General features: G+C 60.7%; 3 protein-coding genes across 3 annotated transcripts; 2 read left to right on the forward strand and 1 right to left on the reverse strand.

Annotated features, from left to right (window-relative positions):
- The first annotated feature begins 8,001 nt into the window (after positions 1–8,001).
- HIPK4 (homeodomain interacting protein kinase 4) lies at positions 8,002–10,176 on the forward strand. Its single transcript, XM_074852587.1, has 2 exons — positions 8,002–9,998; positions 10,093–10,176. Exons 1-2 carry the CDS (start codon positions 8,547–8,549, stop codon positions 10,174–10,176), a joined length of 1,536 nt encoding a protein of 511 aa, XP_074708688.1. The 5' UTR covers positions 8,002–8,546.
- Positions 10,177–10,822: 646 nt separating this feature from the next.
- LOC141935910 (5'-3' exonuclease PLD3-like) lies at positions 10,823–15,624 on the reverse strand. Its single transcript, XM_074852595.1, has 13 exons — positions 15,525–15,624; positions 14,796–14,944; positions 13,996–14,034; positions 13,536–13,586; positions 13,257–13,384; positions 12,724–12,907; positions 12,463–12,583; positions 12,258–12,385; positions 11,885–12,085; positions 11,657–11,796; positions 11,423–11,588; positions 11,241–11,340; positions 10,823–11,140 (listed from the first exon to the last, which is right to left on the reverse strand). The coding sequence occupies exons 1-13, from the start codon at positions 15,622–15,624 to the stop codon at positions 10,920–10,922; spliced, it is 1,728 nt and encodes a 575-aa protein (XP_074708696.1). The 3' UTR covers positions 10,823–10,919.
- Positions 14,937–21,344, forward strand: C30H19orf47 (chromosome 30 C19orf47 homolog). Its single transcript, XM_074852718.1, has 9 exons — positions 14,937–15,011; positions 15,574–15,641; positions 15,932–16,019; positions 16,303–16,417; positions 16,532–16,613; positions 16,830–16,955; positions 18,616–18,762; positions 19,130–19,200; positions 19,789–21,344. The coding sequence occupies exons 2-9, from the start codon at positions 15,623–15,625 to the stop codon at positions 20,281–20,283; spliced, it is 1,143 nt and encodes a 380-aa protein (XP_074708819.1). The 5' UTR covers positions 14,937–15,011; positions 15,574–15,622; the 3' UTR covers positions 20,284–21,344.
- Positions 21,345–21,466: the final 122 nt, after the last annotated feature.

Raw genomic sequence — 21,466 nt, forward strand, 5'->3', positions numbered from 1 at the left:
AAGGACAAGAAACATATTTTTGCTGAACATAGTAGTTCTTGGGAAGTTTCCACAGTAAACTGCTTTGTTTTGATGAACACAGTAGTCCTTCATGAGCTTCCACAGAGCAGTCAGGGCAAGCAGGATTATTAAGCAATATTCAGAAATCGTTATAAGTTGCTCTAAGTAAATAAGTTGCGAAATAGGTGAGCATTTCCTTGTACCACACCCCACGCAAGCCCGAGGCGGGTGCAGCCAGCGGCATCCCCAGGGCAGGAACAGACCAGCGCGGCCTCAGCACGGCCCCTGGGAGAGGGAAAGAGGCAGCACTGACCGTTATTGCCGGAGATCGCCCCCAGCCGGAGCCCCCCCTTCCACCGGGGCTTCTGCAGACGCACCGGGGGCCAGCCTGCTGCCCCCACCACAGGGCTTGGGGTAGCCCAGGGCTACGGGACAGGCTTCAGGGAAGGTGCTGGAGCTCGAGGGCCCGTCCCACCACCACCAATAGCTTCGACAATTACCCACCCCGCAGGGGCGACGACAGCTTGAGGCCATTCTCTCTTGTCCTGCCGCTGGGTCCTTGGCTCAAGAGACTCATCCCCCCTCTCTGCACCCTCCTTTCAGGGAGTTGCAGAGGGCCAGGAGGTCTCCCCTCAGCCTCCTCTTCTCCAGACTAAACCCCCCCAGTTCCCTCAGCTGCTCCTCCTAAGACTTGTTCTCTGGATCCTTCACTAGTTTCGTTCTTCTCTGGCCACATTCCAGCACCTCAGTGGCCTTTTTGGGGTGAGGAGCCCCAAAACTGAACCCACTCATCGAGGGGCGGCCGAGCACAGGGGTGAGATCCCTTCCCTGTCCCTGCTGGCCACGCTAGGGCTGATACAAGCCAGGATGATGCCATTGGCCTTCTTGGCCACCTGGGCACACCGCTGGCTCATTATCCATTAATTAACCCCCCCAGGTCCCTCTCTGACTGGATGCTTCCACCCTGAAGGCAGGAGGGAAGAGACTTTCCATCTCTTTGTGCCAAAGGGGCAGCCGTGTTCAGAGGGACCAGCACATCCGAGCAGGCCCGATGCGAGCGGCTGAGCCGCAGACGAGCGATACGCTGGTGACCCCCCGGCTCTGTTTGCACCTTTCCTCACCTCTGCGCTACCAGCGCTCTTCTCTCCTCATCCTGCACCCAGAGAACGGTCAGTGTGAGGTTCATGGTTGGACTAGATGATCTTCAAGGTCTTTTCCAACCGAGATGATTCTGTGATTCTGTGATTTTGAGGTTTCCTGGGCAGGGCTCATCACTTCGATTAGAGACACTGCACAAAGTTATTTACCAGCCTGCCCTCCAGCATGCAGCAAGCGTGCAGCAGGGAAAGTCTGGAGGAAAAGGATCTGGGGGTTCTAATTGACAAGCAGCTGAACAGGAGCCAGCAGTGTGCCCCAGGTGGCCAAGAAAGCCAACGGCATCCTGGCTGGTATTAGAAATAGTGTGACCAGCAGAAGCAGGGAGGTGACAGTCCCCCTGTGCTCTGCACTGGTGAGGCCACACCTGGAGTGTTGTGTCCAGTTTTGGGCACCTCAATCCGAGAGAGATCTCGAGGGGCTGGAGCAAGTGCAGAGGAGGGCAACAAGGCTGGGGAAGGGCCTGGAGAATAAATCCTGTGAGGAGAGATTGAAGGAGCTGGGACTGTTCAGTGTGAGGAGGAGAAGGCTGAGGGGAGACCTCATCCCTCTCTGCAGCTCCCTGAAAGGACGTTGTGGAGAGGTTGGTGCTGGTCTCTTCTCACAGGGGATTAGTGACAGAACAAGAGGGAACGGCTTTAAACTGCAACAGGGGAGGGTCAGGCTGGACAGGAGGGAAAAATGTTTCCCAGAAAGAGTGGTCAGACAGTGGAATAGGCTGCCCAGGGAGGGGGTGGAGTCCCCATCCCTGGGTGTGTTTAAGGGCCGTTTGGATGAGCTGTGGGGGGATGTGGGGTAGGGGAGAACTTTGTAGAGTCGGGCTGAGGGTTGGACTTGATGATCCCGAGGGACTTTTCCAACCTGAATGATTCTGTGATTCTGTGAAACCAAAGAGGCACGTTGGTCTCTTAGATGTCCTCAGCAGGTGACTGCAGAGCCCGGGAGGTTCCATCTTTGCTCCATACCACGCTTTTCACATGGTTTGGCCCCAGGGCTTTCGCTGGGCTTTGCTAAAGCCCGCAAGGGGCTCTGCTGCCTTCCAGAGTGCATTGGGGGTCTTGCCTTGAGCCACATAGTTTTGGGGTTCGTTGGAGCTCCTGAGCTTGGCCAGGAGCCCTAAAGGAATTTGGGGGTTCTCACAAAGAGTTTGGGGCGGGCTAGGACCTCTGAGGGTTTCACAGAATCATCTTGGTTGGAAAAGACCTTGAAGATCATCCAGTCCAACCATTAACTTAGGACTGACTGAGTTTGGGGTGGTCCAGAACCCCCAGGGGACTTTTGGGTGTCCCCAAGGTTGTGCAGCGCTTGGAAAGGTGGATAATACACACGTGCCCCCCCCCCCCCCAGTTGCTGAATCTGACCCCTGCTCTGTGTCAAGTGGCACCAACTGTTTGCATGGGGAGGGAGTGCCAGTGGGACACCCATGGGTGCTGGGGGGCCCTGAAGCACCTCTGGCTGCCATTGAGAGCTCAGGGTGCCAGCACCCACCTGACCAAGGCTTGGGGTGGGTGCAGCGGGTGTTGCCGAATTCCCCGGAGCCCCCGCACCACCCTGCCATCAATCATTCCATTCATGTGCCCACCCGCGCCCATGGGTGCTGCTGGCAGTGTTTGCTGAGTCAGCACATTACTCAGCTGCTTGTGGGGGGGACCCAGGCATCCGGGCTCCCCTGGGGGTGCTATGGGAGTCTCTGAGGTGCTATGGGGATCCCAAGGGTGCTTTGGGACTCCAAGAGTTCTATGGGAGTCCCTTGGGGGGTCCCAGAGGTGTTATGGGTATCCTAGGAGTGCTGCGGGGATCCTGGGGGTGTGAGGGGTGTCCCAAGGGTGTTATGGGGGGGTCTCAAGGGTGCTTTGGTGTCCTGGGGATGCTTTGGGAGTCCCAGGGGTCCTTTAGGGGTTCCATGGGGGGTCCCAGGGGTGCTTTGGGGTCCTGAGGGTGCTATGGTGGTCACAAGGGTGCTATGGAGGTCCTGGGGGTGCCTTGAGGCTCCCACGGGGGGGTCCCAAGGGTATTATGGAGAGTCCTGGTGGTGCTGTCACCCCTTCCCCAGCCCAGAGCTGCCTCCAAGAACCCTGCACCCCAGAATCCTGGTACCCAGGTACCCCTGGTACCCCCGCACTCCTGCACCCGTGCGCCCATGCAGTTGGGCACCCATGCAGCTGTGTGTCCATGCAGATGTGCACTCACGCAGCTGTGCACCCATGCAGATGTGCAGCCGTGCAGATGCGCAGCCATGCAGATGTTCAGCCATGCAGATGTGCAGCCATGCAGCTGTGTGTCCATGCAGATGTGCACTCACGCAGCTGTGCACCCATGCAGATGTGCAGCCGTGCAGATGCGCAGCCATGCAGATGTTCAGCCATGCAGATGTGCAGCCGTGCAGCCAGTGGATCGCCCAGGAGGTGCCACCGCACAGCACAAGGGCAGACCCGGGGCTCAGGGGGACACAGTTTGTCGGGGGCACCCCAGTCCCCTGCAGCTCCTCTCCCCCGGGGCTCATCCCCGGCTGCCAGGCTGTGTGTGCATCGCCGCGGCCGCAGGCCCGGCCGGCTGAATTCAGCCTTTTGCCACCCTCCGTCCCACAGGATTTTGTGCTTAGTCTCCCAAATTCCCGGAATTCCCTTGGGGTGGCGGTGGGGGGGACCCAGGACAAGGGACCCCTTTGTCCCGCCTGCGTGTGGGTGGGTGCCAGCAGAAAGTTCAGGGTGCGATGCCAAAGCGGGGGTCTCCAGCGCAGAGCCGGTGACCTTTGCGAGCTGGCGTGGGATGGAGAGCCCCGACGCCTGAGTTCTCTTTTAGGGGGGGCCCGACCGCCTGGGTCCCCCCATCCTGGTTGTGGCGGGGGGACACACACAACCATTTTGTAGTGGAGCGTCAGAGCAGGAAGGAGCTGGGAGGTGAGGGGGGTCTTGGCAGATCCCAGCAGACAGGTTCTGGGGTGCAGGGTGGGAAAGGGGGGGCCCCCTGCCCTCAGGCTGCCTGCACTCTGCCTGCGGGTGTGGGGAAGGGGGAGACTGGGGGCTGCAGTGGGGAGAGATGGGGGTCTGCAATGGGGGGGGTGGGGGCTGCAGTGGGGAGAAATGGGGGTCTGCAATGGGGGGGTTGGGGGATCTGTGCCCCATTTGCAGGACCCTGTGGCACCGGAGCACTCTGAGCCTGTGTCCCCCCCCCCAAAACCCCAGTGACGCCCCGTGGAGGAGGGGACCCCCCCATGGAGGTAAGTGCCAGGGTGGGCGTTGAGGCGCGGCGTGGGGCGGCGGGGGGGGAAGGGCCAGATCCCACCCCCCACCCTCTTCTCTACCCCATAGGAGGCCGCGGAGCTGGTGGAGCTGGAGACGGCACCCGAGGCCGGGGTGACAGGAATCACCGTGGCCCGTGACCGCCACGGGCTCTACATCGCCAAGGCACCCAAATCCCTGCACGTCCACCAAGGTGGGGGGGTCCCCGAAACCCACCCGGATTTGTGTGGGGTGGGGGGGGGGCTGGCACCCAGGGTGACAGCCCCTATGGTCCCTATAGGTGACCGGCTCATCAGCGCCAGGGTTTTCTTTGAGGGGGCCCCCCCCGAGGACGTTGCACGGGTGCTGGAGGGTGCCAGGTCCTGCAAGGTCTCGCTCGGTCTCCGGCGTCGGACGAGCAGCACCCGCGTCTCCCCTGGCAGCACCGGCACCAGCGACGGGCACCAGCGGAAGGTGGCCAGGCTGGTAGGTGACTGTGGGTGCAGGAATGGGGTGTGGGGGGGCCCTGTGGATGCAGGACAGGGATGGGGGATGCTCGGGGGGGACCTGTGGATGCAGGACAGGGATGGGGGATGCTCGGGTGGGCACTGTGGATGCAGGACAGGGATGGGGGATGCTCGGGGGGGACCTGTGGATGCAGGACAGGGATGGGGGATGCTCAAGGGGGGGCCTGTGGATGCAGGACAGGGATGGGGGATGCTCGGGAGGGACCTGTGGATGCAGGACAGGGATGGGGGATGCTCAAGGGGGGGCCTGTGGATGCAGGACAGGGATGGGGGATGCTCGGGAGGGACCTGTGGATGCAGGACAGGGATGGGGGATGCTCAAGGGGGGGCCTGTGGATGCAGGACAGGGATGGGGGATGCTCGGGAGGGACCTGTGGATGCAGGACAGGGATGGGGGATGCTCGGGGGGGCCCTGCGGATGCAGGACAGGGATGGGGGATGCTCAAGGGGGGGCCTGTGGATGCAGGACAGGGATGGGGGATGCTCGGGGGGGCCCCACAGATGCGCCACTGGGGATGCCGGATGCTTGGGGGTCCCTACGGGTGGACGCATGAGTGTGGTGGGTGCCAGGTCCCATCTCCCGCACCCTCACCCAGAGCATCCCGATCCTGACGCCCTCCAAGGAGCTGCCAGCGGCCCCCAGCCCGGTGAGCGCAGCAGCCGGCAGCGCGGTGGCCGTGGAGTTTGCCCTTCCCAAGCTCCCCAAGCTGGTGAAGAGCCGAAGAGCTGCCAAAGCAGCACCAACTGCCGCAGCCACCGCGGTGCTGCCCGCGGCGGAGCCCAAACGGCCACGTGTGACGCCGTCCCGGTTAACAGTGAAGGAAGCGGCCGCCACCAAAACGCAGGCGATGGAGGAGCCGCCAGTGAAAACGGAGGTTGCTGGCGGTGCTGCCGAAGTGCCGGCAGGTACCGGCCCGCGGTTACCAGCCGTGGAGGTGGCAGTGCCAAAAGTCACCGTGGGGCTGAGCCTCGCCAGCGCGGCGCCGCCGGCTGCCCCTCAAGCCAAGGAGCCGGCGTTCCGGCTGCCACGGTTGGAGGTGGCTGTGCCAGCTTTGCCGCTGCCAGCGGTGATGCCAGAGCCCGGCACAACCATAAATCAACCCAAAATCAAGCTGGGGGAGGGAGACACCCCCAGCAGCAGCCGTAAGGGTGGGGGCAGCCCAGTGCTGAAAAGCAAGCTGCCAAATTTTGGCGCAGCCACAGGAGAGGATGAGGAGGGGGATGCCGGAGCGCGAGGGGGATTTACCAGCGTCCGTGTCCCCTCCATCGCCATTGCTGTCCCCAGTGCTGCCGTAGAACTGGTCCCTGAGCTCAGCGTGCCCAAATCAGAGCCGGCCGTCACCAGCGGGCAACTGCGGTTGGAGGTGAAGCTGCCCACACGGCGGCCGGAGTCGCCACCGGCAGCACCGGCTCAGTTGACCTTCCCGACCATGACGGTGCCGTCCATCGACATTGCCATGCCGCGCGTCGGCGTGGGTTTGGCGCTGCCAGCGGCAGCCGGTGCTGCAGAAGCGCCACGTGAGGGGGATGCCGCGGTGACACCAGACGCGGTGGCCAGGTTTGCCAAAGGGCTCCGAAAGCTCAGCCTGGAGCTGGAGCCCGCGGCACCGCTGCCGGCAGTGGAAATCACACCCCCAGTGCGGCTCACGGGGGACGTGCCGGCAACCGGCGCCAAACCCAAACCCCCCAAATTCACCCTGCCACGGTTCGGGCTGTCCCTTGCGAAGCTCAAAACGGGCGGCAGTGGCCACGGCTATCCCCCGGCGGCCCACGGCACAGCCACACCAGCGCCGCCCGGCCTTGCCGTCACTGGTCCCACAGCGGCCTTAGACCTGGCCTTGGGGACGGTCGGTGCCGCTGGTGCCGGGGTCAAGCTGAAGGTCCCCAAATTATCCCTGGCGCCTTTCGGTGTCAAGAATGAGGACAAGGGTGCTGGTGGTGAGGAGGGTCCCCAGGATGCCGGCCCAGTGATGAAGCTGCCGCGGTTGGGAATCAGGGGGTTGGGGGGGGACGACGGGAGGTCAGAAGAACCGGGGTCCCCTGGGACCCCCCGGCTTCGAGTACCGCGGGTGGGCATCACACTGCCAGCGACGGGCAGCCAACGTGTGCCATCGTTGCCTAAACTCCCTGCCGGGCCGGAGCTGGGCGGGGGGGTGAAGTGGCCAAAATTTGGGGGATCCAGCCCCGATATCCGTATCGGGGGGGACCCTAAAATGATGAGACGTGGGGCAAGCGCCGAGAGCTTGAGCACTGGCACGGCAGGAAGGAAGATGCCGGAGTCTCCCGGCACGATCCCGCTGAAGCTGAAAACCCGGGGGACAACAGGTGATGGGGGGGCGCAACCGTTGACCCCCTGGTTCACCGTCCCCACCGTGGGTTTCACCGTGCCAGTAAAACAACCAGAGGATCCCGTCAGCTGGAAGATACCAAAACCCAGCGGCGTGTCGGCGTTGAAGGTGCCGGCGTTGGAGTTGGCGCCGCCGGGGATGGATGGGATGGAGGAGACCACCGGGAAGGATACAGCACCAGGACACCGCTCTAGGGTCAAATTGCCAAAATTCGGCACAGGTTTTGCCGGGAGCGGGTTGGAAGGCGAGGGGAGGATGAGGATGGGCGGCATGAAGAAGGCGGTGTTGGTGTTGGTGAAGCCAAAGGAGAAAGAAGACAACCGGGTGGTGGACGCCCATCCCCATGTCAACGGCGAAGCAGAGGGCAAGACCCGGCGACGGCGCTGGGTGCCCAGGGTGGGTTTCTCCCCGGGGGGGTCTGCACCAGAGCCCCCCATCACCCAACCCAAGGAGGGGAAGATTCGGTTGCCCAGCGTTGAGCTCTCCCCTGGGGACCCTGAATTCAACCAGTGGCCAGTGATGACGCAATTCACCCCACACTTCAGTTTGGGGGTGTTCAGGGGTGAGGGGACCCCTAAATTTCAGCTGCCTAAGCTGACACTGAGCCCCCAACCCTGTGGTGAGCGGTAAACACCCCCTCTGAGCATGGGGGGGTCTTCAGGGACCCCCTGAAACAGTGATGAGGTGGTGGAGCATCACTTGCTCCCCCAAACTCTCTTTAATGCACTTACCCCCCAAACAATTCCTAATCCAGCTTTTTTTTGGGGGGGGGGGGGGCGGGGGGTGTGTATTTGAAGCTTTTTGCTCATTTTCCAGGTGTTACTATTAACCAGGGAGTGGGGGGGACGGCAGCATCACCCCCTGGCCCCTTGCTCTCAGCTCGGCCCAAATAAATGTTAACCCCAAAAAAAGACTTGAGCGTGTCTGTGGGGTCAGAGAATGGGTGTTGGGAGGCAGGGATGGGTTTGGGGGACCAGAGGTAAGGTGGGGGGGTTGGGGATAGGTTTTAGGGGGTTGGGGCTGGGTTTTCTGGGGCTGAAAATGGGTTTTGTGGGGCTGGGATGGGTTTTAGGGGACCAGGGATGGGTTTCAGGGTGTTCCTCCAGCCGGGGTTCCAGTCCTTTGTGCGGGGCAACGGTTGCTCCTGGGGACGACACCAGCAACAAAAGGTGTTGCCACGGCAACGCCAGAACCAGCAGCATTGTTGGGGGCCAGGTTGAGGTGTCTGGGTGCCACAAGCCCCTGGTGGCTGCAGAGTGGGGGCTCACAAGCCCCTGGCGAGGAGCCGACTCACCATGGGGACGCTGGTGGTGGGTGCTGAATGCTACGACCTGGTGGCCACGGTGGGGAAGGGGACCTTCGGGGAGGTGGCCCAGGGCCGGCGGAGGAGCACGGGGGAGATGGTGGCCATCAAGATCCTGAAGAAGAAACGCTACCATGGCCGGGTGGTGAAGAATGAGCTGAAGCTGCTGCAGGCCTTGCGGGGGGTGGACACTGAGGAGTCGCACATCGTCCGTTTCCTCGAGTCCTTCGCTGACGGTGCCTGTACCTACCTGGTCTTTGAGCTGCTGGAGCAAAACCTCCGGGACTTCCAAAAGAAGAACAACTTCTTGCCGTCGCCCGTCCGGCACATCCGTACCGTCACAGTGCAGCTGCTGGCGGCGCTGCTCAAGCTGAAGGAGCTCTCCATCATCCACGCTGACCTCAAGCCAGAGAACATCATGCTGGTGGACCACGCACGCTATCCCTTCCACGTCAAACTCGTCGACTTTGGCTCAGCCTGCATCCTCACCGAGGCCTGCCACATCAAGCAACCCTACATCCAAACCCGCTTCTACCGGGCACCAGAGATCTTGTTGGGGTTGCCCTTCTGCGAGAAGGTAGACGTCTGGTCTTTGGGTTGCGTGATGGCTGAGCTTCACTTGGGTTGGCCGCTCTACCCCGGCATCAACGAGTACGACCAGGTCCGCTACATCTGCTCCACCCTGGGGCTACCACGGGGTGAGTTGCTCTGCGCTGGCTGGAAGACGTGCTCCTTCTTCCAACGGGTGCCACATCCCACCGGTTCCTGGCAGCTCAGACCACCGGGCGAGGAGATGGCGAAGCCGGTGGAGAGGAGGAGGTACGTCTTCTCCTCGCTGGATCAGTTGGCGGCGGTGCACATTCACCTGGCGTCTGATTCTGGCCAGGAAGCCCTGGCCGAGCACTGTGACCTGCGTGGGATGGTGGCGCTGCTCAAGACGATGCTCACGTGGGACTCGCAGGAGAGGATCACGCCCAGCGCCGCCCTCGAGCATCCCTTCATCTCCCTGCAGCAGGTGAAGTCCAGCTTTGAGGCCACCCAGTATTACCAGCTCTGCCACAAGGACTTGAGGGCATCCCATAAGGATGCCAGCGCGGTTCAGCTCTTCCCTGGCACGGAGGAAGGTGCCTTCATCCCCGCCAGCCAACGCAGCGTCCAGGAGGCCACCACCCAGATGGAAGGGCTCAGCCTGGCTGAGCCAAGCGGGTACGGCAGCGGCACGAGCCCGCAGGACGTCTGCCAAGCCCCCATCCCCACCCGCCACGGCACTCGGCGCTACCAGCATCAGCGGCATCCCGGGACAAAGCGCGCTGCCGGTAACTCCATCGTGCTGGGGGCCCCCGGCAGCCGGGAACAGCGTGGCCGCCACGATGGCAGCGTGGTCGTTGGGAGCATCGTGGAGCAGAACCTGCCTGGGAGAGCGAACACCTCGTCCCACGCCAAGGTACAGCCATGGGGGGGGCCTTGTGCAGGGACAGGGGGCTCCTGGGCGTGGGTGCTCTGGGACACCGGGTGCTTGGTGGCTTTGTGTCCCCCAGGTGCTTTGGGGCCCTGGATGCTCGGGGTCCCTGGTGCCCCCAGATCATGGGTGCTGGGGGGTCCCTGGTGCCCCCAGATCATGAGGGATGGGGGATCCCTGGTGCCCCCAGATCACGGGTGCCCAGAATCCCTGTGTGTCCCAGGTCCCCACCAAGGGGTGGGCACACCTCCCATGGGTGCCGCTCACCCCCTCCCCACCCTTCTCCCTCGCAGGAAGCTCCAGTGACGCGGTGCGACCCCAAGCCGCCAAGCGTCATCCCTGTCCCCAAGGATGGGCTCCAGGGGACAGACTGGGACTCCCCCACTCTACCTGGCACACTCCTCCCGGCACAGAGCCAGGAACACTCACATCACTGCTGAGCCACCGTGGCAACCCTGGCACACCCCCTGGCAGAGAAGAGCTCCCCAAAGACCTTCCTCTTCCTCACCTTCAGCCACCCTGAGCAGCAAGACCCGGCTCCACACCGGTAGAGAAGAACGGAGCCAGGGATGCACCAGGATGTGCTGTGCCAGATGCTGTCGGCACCGGTTTTTGCAGCGATCCCCCAATAAATGGTTTGCCGACAGCCAAGCGTTTCATCTGACTCTTTGCCGGGGTGGGTTTGGCACTGCCGAGACTCGAGGGGCGCCCGGCTTCCCTCCCGGTGCCGGCACGGCATTCAGCAAAGGCCCGGCGCTCTCCATCGCCGCGGCGCAGAGGACCCCTTGCCTCAATAACAGCACCGCAAACGCCACAAAAACTTGTTTTTTTCCCCAAACGGGAGCGGGGAGGCTGAATTCGGCACAGCCGGAACCCGCGGTTCCCCGGTGGCCCGTTGCCCGGTGCCTACCGGGAGCCGCAGAGGCTCTCCCACTGCTCAGCGTCGCTGATGTCAGCGCTGTAGCGGGAGCTCCAATCCCGCTCAAAAACCGCCTGCAGCTGCTCCCGGATGGTGCCGGCCGCAGGGACGGTGGCGGTGCCGGCACTGCTGGGGCTCAGCGTCTGGTTCACCACCAGCGCCGATCCCGCCGTCCGCGTGAAGTAGTCGCCGGACCAGTTGGATGTCCCTGCAAGGAGATGTGGGGTCAGGGGGACACACACACCCCCCCCAAAACCCGCCCCCAACAGCAGCCGGCAGCGATTCGCACGCGGGGACGTCGCGCTCACCGATATACGCCGCCTTCTCCGTCACCATGTACTTGTTGTGGTTCACCCGGGCGTAGGGGATCTGGGCTTGTGCCGCGCTGGCCGGCACCATGAACAGCCGCTGCGGGGAGCGAGGAGACCGTCACCCAGCACCCACCGAACCGTCGCCCGCCAGTATGCCGCGGTCAGGCCACGATACTCACCACCGCCACGCTGTAGTGGGTCTGGTTATCTGCGATGGCAGCAAGGGATTTGAGGAAGGGGAACATGGTGACTCGGCTGTGCCGCCAACAACCCACCAACAACCGGACCTTGACCCGGCGTTCAAAGACGGCTTTCCGCAGACGGTTATCGATCGCCGGCCAAAATCTGGGCAGGGAAAGCGGTTCAGCCTCACCGCTGCTGGCAAGTCAGGGTTGGCGTAAGACCACACGAACCTCTGGGGGTGGGAGAATTCGGTGGTGGGTAGGTAGCTCATCACCGCGACGTCCACAAAGGCTTCGGCAGCATCGATGACACCGAGGAGGGCGCCGAGGTCCTGGGTCCGACCGGCAGCACAGAGCGCCGGCGGGGAGCTCTGCCAAAATCATCGGAGACGGGTCAAGCACCGGCACAACCAATCCACTGGCACCAGGAAAACCAACCGCAGGGGATCGGGGACATACCGAGAAGTAGACAGCGGCATCGGTGTCGTTGAGCTTCAACTCCAGTGGCGTTTCCATGTTGAAGGGGGTAGAATAATTTGCCGGCCACGGTACCGGGATGGAAGTGCCAGGAATGCCAAGAGCCCAATACGCTTCAAAAATTTTGCCTAAATCTTTGGCCAAGCAACTGCAGTTGTAGACAGCAACACCGAGCTCCTTCACCTGCGGTGAGCAGCACAGCAGCACTGTCACATCATCGGGTGGTTCTGTCATCCCTCTCCAATGCCACGAGTCCTGTCTCATGGCATCGAGCATCCTCTGATGGGGACGGGGATGGTTTGGGATAGCCCTGGCGCTGTTCGGCGCAGGTTGGGCACCATCCGGTGCTGCTCACCTGGGTCAGAGACCTCCAGTCCATGTTGGCACTCCCAAGGTAGAGGTGGGTGCCGTCGACGAGCCAAAACTTGGTGTGCAGCACACCGCCGGTGAGCCGCGGCATATCGACGGTGCGCACCACAGCACCTGCGCGACCACGAGTTGGGCGTCTCCCACTCCAAATCCCCCCCAAACCCCCATTTTGAGGTCTTGCCATCACTCACCGCTCTGCTCCAGCGCTCGGAGATCATTCAGGGGTGCTTTTGCTGACGGGCGGCTGACGGTGATTCGGACGGTGATGCCACGCTGGGGCAGTTGGAGGAGTTCCTTCAGGATTTGTTCACCCTGAATCAGCATGTGGTGTGAAGGCAAAACCAGCAGAAATGATTAAAAACGATGGGAAGGCGAGAAAGCAGCAGCCAGCACCGCGTTCAAGCAGCAGAATCAGTGCTGCGCCGCACGTGCCGGATGCCAGTGGCGCAGACCTGGGCGGCGGAGGGTTCGTGTGTCCGTGTGTCCTCGTTGGTCATGGTCCAGTAGAAGGAGGCAATGTCCAGGCTGCGGGTGACGGTCCCCAAGAGGTTCATCCACGTGGAGAACGTGGACGGATTTGGCACAGAACCATCGCTGAAGGTCATTCCCTCTGGGATGCTCTCCACCAGGACGATTCTAGGGCGGAAATTCAGCAGCGTCAGGGAGGTGGTAGCGCCAGGATGTCGAGGGTCTCGGGGGTGCAGGACAGGGATGGGGGATGCTTGGGGGGGCCCTGAGGATGCAGGACAGGGATGGGGGATGCTCGGGGGGGCCTTGGCGGTGCAGGACAGGGATGGGGGATGCTTGGGGGGGCCCTGTGGATGAAGCACAGGGATGGGGATAGGGGATGCTCAGGGGGGCCCTGTGGATGCGGGACAGGGATGGGGGATGCTCGGGGGGGACCTGAGGACGCAGGACAGGGAGATGGTGGCGCCAGGATGCCGAGGGTCTTGGGGGAGCGTCACCCCCCATGAGCTTGTCTTACCGGCACATGTCCCCGCAAGATCCGGCATCGCCGCGGAGGGCCGAGCTCAGCCAGAGATTGAAGAAGAGGAGGAAGATGAGGACGAAGAGGGTGAGGAGGACGGTGGAAAGCAACGTGCTGCGGGAGCACTGGGATGGAGAGGGGACGTCAGTGCCCCGAAATGAAGAATAAATTAATTGATGGAGTTTAAAGGCACCCCCAAGAATGGTGGCATCCAGCAAGGGATGGCACCGGGTCCAGCTGGCACCGAAGCCAGCCCCCGCAGACCGGGGGCGTTACCTTCAGTAGGAAGCAGTTGGGATGTGCCCCACGGTCCTCCAGTGGGTCCAGCTGTGATGAAGGCAAAGAACTGGGAGGGGGGGGGACCCCGAACCAGGGTGGGGGCTGCTCTGGGGGTAAACCCCCCCCCAAAATGCCCATGGTACCCAGGGAAAAGTGCCCCCCCGCCCCAAGATTTCCAGAGGTCCCCACAGGGTGCAGGGTCTGGGTTGAAACGGAGGGCATGGGGTGCCTCGGTTTGGGGTTGTGGGGTGCCAGGCAGGGGGTTATGGGGCCCTCCGGTTTGGGGTTGTAGGGGGCAGGGCAGGGGGCTATGGGGTGCCCCACTCTGGGGTTGTAGGTTGGTGGGGCAGGACAGAGGCCTATGGGGCACCCCAGTTTGGGGTTGTAGGGTGCCAGGACGGGGCAGGGAGCTCCACGACCCCCGGTTTGGGGTCTCAGGGTGTCGCCAGCACCATACCTGCTTATAGGTGCTGTTGGGCTTCATCCCGGCGTGACGCTGGAACAGAACAAACCGGATTTCTCCTGACGTTCCCGGACAGGCGAAACCCCCGCGGGGTGCAGCACAGCTGGGATTTTTGGGGTACAGAGAAGGAAAGAGACCCCAAAAAACCCGGGTGGGGCAGAGACGTTCCCAGCTGACTCACGAGATCGGGGTGTTCACGTGCCCCAGCCTGTTTGAGGCAGGGAGGGGAAGTGTCTGGTCCTTCCCTCCTCCACCACTGGGGCTGGTACCCCCCGGCAATAGGGTGGGACACCCCAATTCTGGGGTGCAGACACACCCCCCCCAGCCCTCTGGGACCCCACAAAAAGAGGGTGCTCAGCCCCAAGGTTCAGCTCACCCCCCAAACCCTGCCCTGTTTTGGGGGAGGGGATTAGGGTTGGGGGCGTTGGGTCTGGAGGGGCATTAAGCTCGGTCTGGTGTCACCCCCTTGGCCCAGCTGAATTTGGGGGGGTCAGGGCTGATGTTTAGGACTGGGTTTAGCGCCAGGGTCAGGGTTAGCGTGATATTTAGGGTTTTTTTAGGGCCACAGACATATTTAGGACTGGGTTCAGGGCCATGGATACTTTAGGACAGGGTTTAAGGCCAGGAGCATATTTAGGGGCAAATTAAATGGCCAGGGACATATTTAGGGCCGGGCTTAGCGCCAGGGACATGTCTAGGGCCAGGTTTGGGCCAGGGCCGCGCTCAGGGCCGAAGCCCCGCTCTCCAGGCTGCGGCTCCCGGGGGTGCCCGCTGCGCCCCGTCCCCCCCCGTACCGAAGGCACCGGGTCCGCGGCGGAGGCTCCGAGCAGCCCGCGGGGGCCCCTTCGGTCCTCCAGCGCTCTGGGGGTCGCCCCTCCCCGTTCCCCGCTCCCCGCCCTCGACTGGCGGCGCGCGGCGCCGGGCGGTGACGTCACTTCCGGCACTGCCCGAGGGGAGCTTCCGGTGGGGCCGGGCCCGGCGGCGGGATGGGGCGCGGCGGGAGCAGAGAGGTGAGGGGCGAGGGGAGGGGTAGGAGGGAAAGGAGAGGGCGTGGGGCAAGAGGAGGGGGCGGGGGGGGGGGCAGGGGGTGTGGGGAAGGGGGTGTGGGGCAGGGGGAGCGGGCAGGGGGGTGTGGGGCAGGAGGAGCGGGCAGGGCTGCGGGCAGGGAGGTGTGGGGCAGGGGGAGCGGGCAGGGCTGTGGGCAGGGGGGTGTGGGGCAGGAGGAGCGGGCAGGGCTGCGGGCAGGGGGGTGTGGGGCAGGGGGAGCGGGCAGGGGGGTGTGGGGCAGGAGGAGCGGGCAGGGCTGTGGGCAGGGGGGTGTGGGGCAGGGGGAGCGGGCAGGGCTGCGGGCAGGGGGGTGTGGGGCAGGAGGAGCGGGCAGGGCTGCGGGCAGGGGGGTGTGGGGCAGGGGGAGCGGGCAGGGGGGTGTGGGGCAGGAGGAGCGGGCAGGGCTGTGGGCAGGGGGGTGTGGGGCAGGGGGAGCGGGCAGGGCTGCGGGCAGGGGGGCGGCAGCAGCCCCGTGCCTGCCTGCTGGCTGTCAGAGGGGACGCCCGGCCGGTCTCTCCCTGGCAGGCTGCTCCTGGCCCCGCCGCCTAGTCCCGCGGCCGCTGGCTCCTGCGCCATGGTGTCCGTCACGATGGGTAAGGGACATTTCCCTCTCTGCCCTGCCGCCCTCCTCCCCCTCCACCACCCAAAATTGCCCCGAATTGCTCTAAAACCCCTCAACTTGTGTATTTTCATCCGGGAGGCCATCCCCTCCCCACCCCCGCCAGCCCAGAAGCCGTTTTCCTCCCCATCCCGTTAATTGCACAACGACAGCTGCGAACGCCCGGAATGAGCCTCTCGGCTGGTGCCTGCCAAAACCCAGGCGACCGCCCCACCCCCTTTTCCGTAGCCACTTCATTTTCCCTTTTCTGTGGCTTTTTTTCAGCGACATCCGAATGGATTCAGTTTTTCAAGGAAGCCGGGATCCCCCCAGGCCCCGCTGTCAACTATGCCGTTATGTTTGTGGATAACAGGTGAGGTGGCACCTTTACGTCGCGTCACGGTGGGGAAAACGGCACCGAAAGATCCCCCTACTGAGGAGGAAGGAAGGAGTTAACTCATTATCCCGTTCCTTAATTAGTGACCTTAGTTACTCACCTGCGCTGAGCTTCTCTGTCATGATCAGTGTTGTTTCCAGGACGGTGGTGGTCTCTGAACCTGTGCTGTGGATATCATGGTGCACCTCGCTCTGGGCCTAATTAATCAGAGCTCATAACGAGGGGAGACCTCGTTAAGCCAGGTCTTTCCTTGCTGCAGGATCCAAAAGAACATGTTGATGGATCTGAACAAGGAGATCATGAATGAACTGGGCATCACAGTGGTGGGAGACATCATCGCCATCCTCAAACATGCCAAAGTTGTGTACAGGCAGGTATGGTAAAGCCTTGCCGGCTCGGTTAGCAGCAAAGTTTTGCCTCGAGCCTTCTCGTTCGCCTCCCCAGGGCCCGAGGGGGAAAAACCCTTCCCCCTGTTTTTTTTCCTTCAGGAGATGTGCAAGGCAGCCACCGAATTGCTCTGCCCCAGCTCCCCCAACGTTCAAACCGAGCTGCGCCGCAACGCCAGTAGCGGTGAGTGTGGGTGGGAGGTTTCTGGGAGGTGAAATCCCTTTGCACGATTGATTTAATTATCTTGAAAAGGAAGGGCTCAAACGATGGCCGCCTTCCCCATGCTCCCAGGGGAAGGACCCCTCTTTAATTCAGCTGACGAGATGCATGCTTGTCCCACTCGCCAAAGCCCCCGGGGGTTCCAGAGCTCTTCCTCACGGCGCTGTCCCCCCCTTGCAGCCGCCAGCCGGATGATCGCCAACAGCCTGAGCAGAGACTCACCTCCCGCCGCCCCGCTCCGACAGCGGCCCCACGCCTCCAAAATCTCCGTCACCGTCTCCAACAAACTGGCCGCTGCGAAGGCAGGTAGGGAGGGGCGATGGATCCTGGCGGAAGCAACGCCAACAAGCTGCTTTTAGCTTTCTGTTTCCCGTTCAGTGTCCCCCCAGCCAAATTTTAACAGCCCCTCTGGATCCGGCGGTGGGCTTTTTGAGCTAAACACACAACACCCTTGTCGCTGAAATGGAGAGACACGGATTTGAGGGGTGGTCCCCTCAGTGGGCGAGGCCTCGGCTGGCTGGCTGTGCTCCAGCAAGATGTCTTGGTGCAGAGTCCCTCAGTGGTCCGTACTGGGACCAGTATGATTTAACAGCTTTGCTACTGAAATAAAGAAATAGACTCGAACAGCAAATTTTTTTGCTGTTAAGCAGGTATTCTTGATTGGTGGCACTGGGATCGCCCCGGGGATTCTCTACCATGAGGGCTCCAAGAATTAGTAAGGGACATCAGTTTATATACACACAAATCATACATATTCATTAGATTTCCTGGAAAGGGGTGTCTTATGATAATGAGTTCCCGGAATTCATTTACATAGTCCGAGCATGTGTAGTGAAAATAGGGTGAGGGGCTTCGGTGGTCAAGGGAAGAAGTACATGATCTTCCTCACGGTGTTTGAAGTAAAGTCGAGGTGTCTCCTTCCTAAATCAGCAGAATCATTCTCCCTATAACAGTGTCTCTGTGTCTCTTTGTTTGAGCCCCCCCTTATCTTAGTTTTCCCATTCTAGGGGTTGCCCAAGTGTCCACTGAAGCCCTTGAGTCTGCTACCAGGGATTTCCGTAGGGAGCCCGACGAGTGTCTCAATCTTACCTAAACAGACCTAAACCTTACCTAAAGGGACCTCAGGAAGTAGTTGAGAAGAAACTCAACTTGAGACCCAAATGAAGAAAAACACAAACAAAGCTTTTATATATCACATCACAGTTTAGTCTTAATAACTGTCAGAAATTCATTTGTTTGAGCCCTTTCACTGGGGACACGGACAGTGGGATCAAGTGCACCCACAGCCAGTTTGGGGGTGACCTCAAGCTGAGTGGGGGAGACTGATGCTCCAGAGAGAAGGGATCCCACACGAGCGGGGCCAGAGGAGGCTGCGAGGGTGATCAGGGGGTCTGGAGCACCTCCCGTACCAGGACAGGCTGAGAGTCAGGGTGGTTCAGCCTGGAGAGGAGGCGGCTCCGGCAAGACCTTAAAGCAGCCTTTCAGTGTTTGCAGGGGGCTCCAGGACAGGGAGGGGGGGGCTTTTTATCAGAGGGTGCAGAGACAAGACGAGGGAGAACGGTGTTAAACTGGAAGAGGGGAGTTTTCTATTAGAAACTCTTGAGTGGAAGGTTGGTGGGACACGGAACGGGCTGCCCGGAGCAGCTGTGGATGCCCCCACCCAGGTTGGACAGCACAGGGAGCAGCCTGGTCTAGTGGGAGACGTCCCTGCCCACGGTAGGGGGTGGGTGGTCTTTAAGGTCCCTTCCAGCCCAAATGATTCTGTGATTTTGCAGCTGGGAGTAGCTAGAGGTGGGGGGAAGGTGTTTGCAGAGCCCCAGTGCTGGGGGAGCCAGTTGGTGCCAGAGCAGCCAGTCTCAGAGCTCACTCCAGCCCAGGATCATGCCCAAGTGCTTGTAAAACCCTTCCTCCCCCTAAGCCTTGTTGTGACGAGAGCTCTCAATTTGCTCTTCCTTCATCCCACCAGGATTATGTGACACGGCAGACGAACGTCCAACGATCCCGGTAAAACGCCGCCGGGTGACGGCAGAAATGGAAGGGAAATACATCATCAATATGCCCAAGGGCACCACGCCGAGGACAAAGAAAATCCTGGAACAGCAAGCGGCCAAAGGTACCAGCGGGGGGGGCGGGTTTGATGTTCATTTTCTCTTCCAGAAGCCCAGTTGAGCCCCAAATTAGCCTGTTGTTACAAATCCTGTGAGGATTTTCACATCCAGAGAGCGATTGGGTAGAAGTTGTGTTATGCCAAGGAGATACTAACTTACCACAAGCCGTAAAGGCTCCACTCACGCCCGTTTAAGCCTTAGGAAGAAGGGGACGGGTGGCCATTTGCATGCTTTTAACAAGTTAATTTTATTTTGCCGGGTGCCCCGATGGTAGGATGGGGCCGAAAGGCCGTGAGCCCTCGGTGCTGACCCAGCAGAGCTTCATTTTCCAGGGAAATCTCAAAAAACCCCACGTTTTCTTGAAAACTGCAGGTCTGCAGAGGACGTCTGTCTTCGACCGGCTGGGAGCTGAGGCGAAAGCAGACACGACCACAGGAGGGAAGGTGAGAGGACGTGGGTTTTCAGCTGTGGCTCCATAGAGCCGTCGCTCTCGGCAGCTGGGCCAAATCCCGCCGGGATCCTGGCACAAGGGTCCTCTCCCCCAAGATTATATTGGGATTTGCAGCTGCCCGCTCGCCATGGAAGGGCTGAAGGAACCTTGAAATAACTGGAAAATGGTGGGGAAACACCTGGGAAAAGCAGGAGGCAGCCACCAAAGGCAAGTGGATCCCCAGTCCCTGGGTGATCCTCATCTGCGCTGCTATTTTGACCCCTTTAATGGGGGATACAGGAGGCTTTTTTCTCTCCTCTGGAGGCAGAAAGCTCAGCATGGAAGTCTTGGGGGTGTAAAACAAGTTGCAGACTGATCCCCTCAAGAAATATAAGAGGGAATACGATTTTATGGGTGATTTATAGACCTGCTTTATAGCCCAGTCATTAATTGCTGCAGGCAGCATTTTGCATCATTACATCCCAAGATGGTTGGTATCTATCTGGTCTCCGTCCCAGGGGCAGAATTCAGGGGGCAGAGGGGAAGGGGAGGGTAAATGGGGGTGCGGGTGCTGATGGGCTCCTCTCACCTTGTCTCCCAGCCCACGGGAGTCTTCAGCAGACTGGGCGATGCCTTGGGGACCGATGGGGACAAAGCCACCGAGAGCGACGATGACTGCTCTGTGCTCCAGTATGCTGGCGTCCTCAAAAAACTCGCCAAACCTCCCCCTAAGGAAAGCTCTGAGCCGGGAGGGACCGTCAAGGCAAAAGCCACCAGTTCGGAAGCCAAACAGGTCACCGTCACCACAGCCACCCAGCGACCGGGTCACAGGAACGCTGCCGGTAGCCGTATGGCAACAAAACCGTCACTGGCGGCATCTAAAATCGGCAGCGTCAGCGTTGTGGCGGTGCCAGTCGAAGCGCAGGATGGTGACGTCACCAGCACGAAGGATAAAAGCGAACCCGAATTTCGGGTGACAATCAAAAGGACTTGGGGGTGCGGGAAGGTGAGCAGCACCAGCGAGAGCCCCGGCGCTCAGATGGACAGCGCCGGCACCGTCAGCGTCTTCAAACGGCTGGGGAAGAAACCGGATTGATTGTGTGGAGCTGCTTCCCTCACGGTTTTCCGCTTGTCCCGTCCCCTCCCGACGGTCACCTGCTGCCCCCCCATCCCATTTATTCACCCTCAAGAGCCGGCAGAGCCTCATGCTGCCTTCGTCCTCGCTAATCCCACGGGGAGACGCTTAATCCCGTGAGAAGAGGCGTAATCCCCCAGGGAAACGCTAATCCCACAGGGAAAAAAGCGGAGGGAAGAGGGGAAAAACCGTTCCTGCCAGATATTTTGCCTGCCAGGCATCCCTGCCTGCTCCTGCCTGCAAAGCCGGCAGGTGTGAGGCCAAATTGTTGCTCTCAGTCTACCAGCACCAAAATCTCTGGGTTTTTCTCCCCCCATTTTTCCATTCTCTGCAGGTTCTTTCCTGTACTTAGGAATTAAGTTAAGAACTCCATACAGGGGGGATTTTTCCCTATTTTTTCTGGGATTTTTTATCCTCTTCTGCAGGGTTTTTCTTCCGGCATTTAGGAATTTACACCAAAATGGCTCCATAAATAATAATTGCAGAGCGCTCGCTTGCTGCAGAGATTCTCAATTTTTAAGAGTTTCAGAGCAGCCTCCAAAAAAAACCCCCAAAACTTCAAAAGCTTCCCAAAAACTCCTCGGGGGCTCAAAACAATCCCCAAATTGCCTTAATTTAAGTGACACCTTCATCGCTTACAGTTTTAGGCTTGAGCTCAGCCCCCCCCAAACCTAAAACGTCCACCATGGGGGTTTGCTGAAATTATTTATTTCCCCCAAAATTTGTTTCCCCCAAAATTTTCAGTTATGTCAGCAGTGGTGTCTTAACCCTGCACCTGTCCAGTGTTGCTGCAAACCCCGAAAAGATATTTTTCTCCCCAAAATAAAGACAATGGGGGTGGAGGCAGCTGTGTGGTAAGTCACAGCCATAACGGTGAGTCTTTTTGATAAGAAAAACCACTGGTTTCTTTATTTTACCCTGTTTTGGAAGGTTTTCTTTGTGCTTTGGGTGATGTTTGGCGTGTGAAAATGAGTGGGTTTTCCCAGTTTGGGGAGCTTTTTGCAATAAAGCGTAGAAACGGCTCTGTTTGGTGTCAGTTGAGCCCCACCCCCCCAAGTGGCTGAGACCCTCCAAAACCACCTCAGGGTGCTGCAGCTGGAGCAGCTCAGTGCACCCCAGGGTGGGGGGTGCACCTGCGCTTTGT

Source organism: Strix uralensis, chromosome 30 (assembly GCF_047716275.1).
Source record: "Strix uralensis isolate ZFMK-TIS-50842 chromosome 30, bStrUra1, whole genome shotgun sequence".
NCBI lineage: Eukaryota > Metazoa > Chordata > Aves > Strigiformes > Strigidae > Strix > Strix uralensis.

Bases quoted from the DNA above. Each gene is read 5' to 3' on its own strand.
- LOC141935910 (XM_074852595.1), bottom strand. From the start codon at position 15,624: ATGGCGCAGGAGCCAGCGGCCGCGGGACTAGGCGGCGGGGCCAGGAGC. The intron at 12,908-13,256 runs GTAAGACAAGCT...TTTCCGCCCTAG, and splicing joins TCTTGCGGGGACATGTGCCG to AATCGTCCTGGTGGAGAGCA. The intron at 11,341-11,422 runs GTGAGTATCGTG...CGCTCCCCGCAG, and splicing joins CCCACTACAGCGTGGCGGTG to CGGCTGTTCATGGTGCCGGC.
- HIPK4 (XM_074852587.1), top strand. From the start codon at position 8,547: ATGGGGACGCTGGTGGTGGGTGCTGAATGCTACGACCTGGTGGCCACG. The intron at 9,999-10,092 runs GTACAGCCATGG...TGTGTCCCCCAG, and splicing joins ACACCTCGTCCCACGCCAAG to GTGCTTTGGGGCCCTGGATG.
- C30H19orf47 (XM_074852718.1), top strand. The intron at 16,020-16,302 runs GTGAGGTGGCAC...TCCTTGCTGCAG, and splicing joins GTTATGTTTGTGGATAACAG to GATCCAAAAGAACATGTTGA. The intron at 19,201-19,788 runs GTGAGAGGACGT...CTTGTCTCCCAG, and splicing joins ACACGACCACAGGAGGGAAG to CCCACGGGAGTCTTCAGCAG.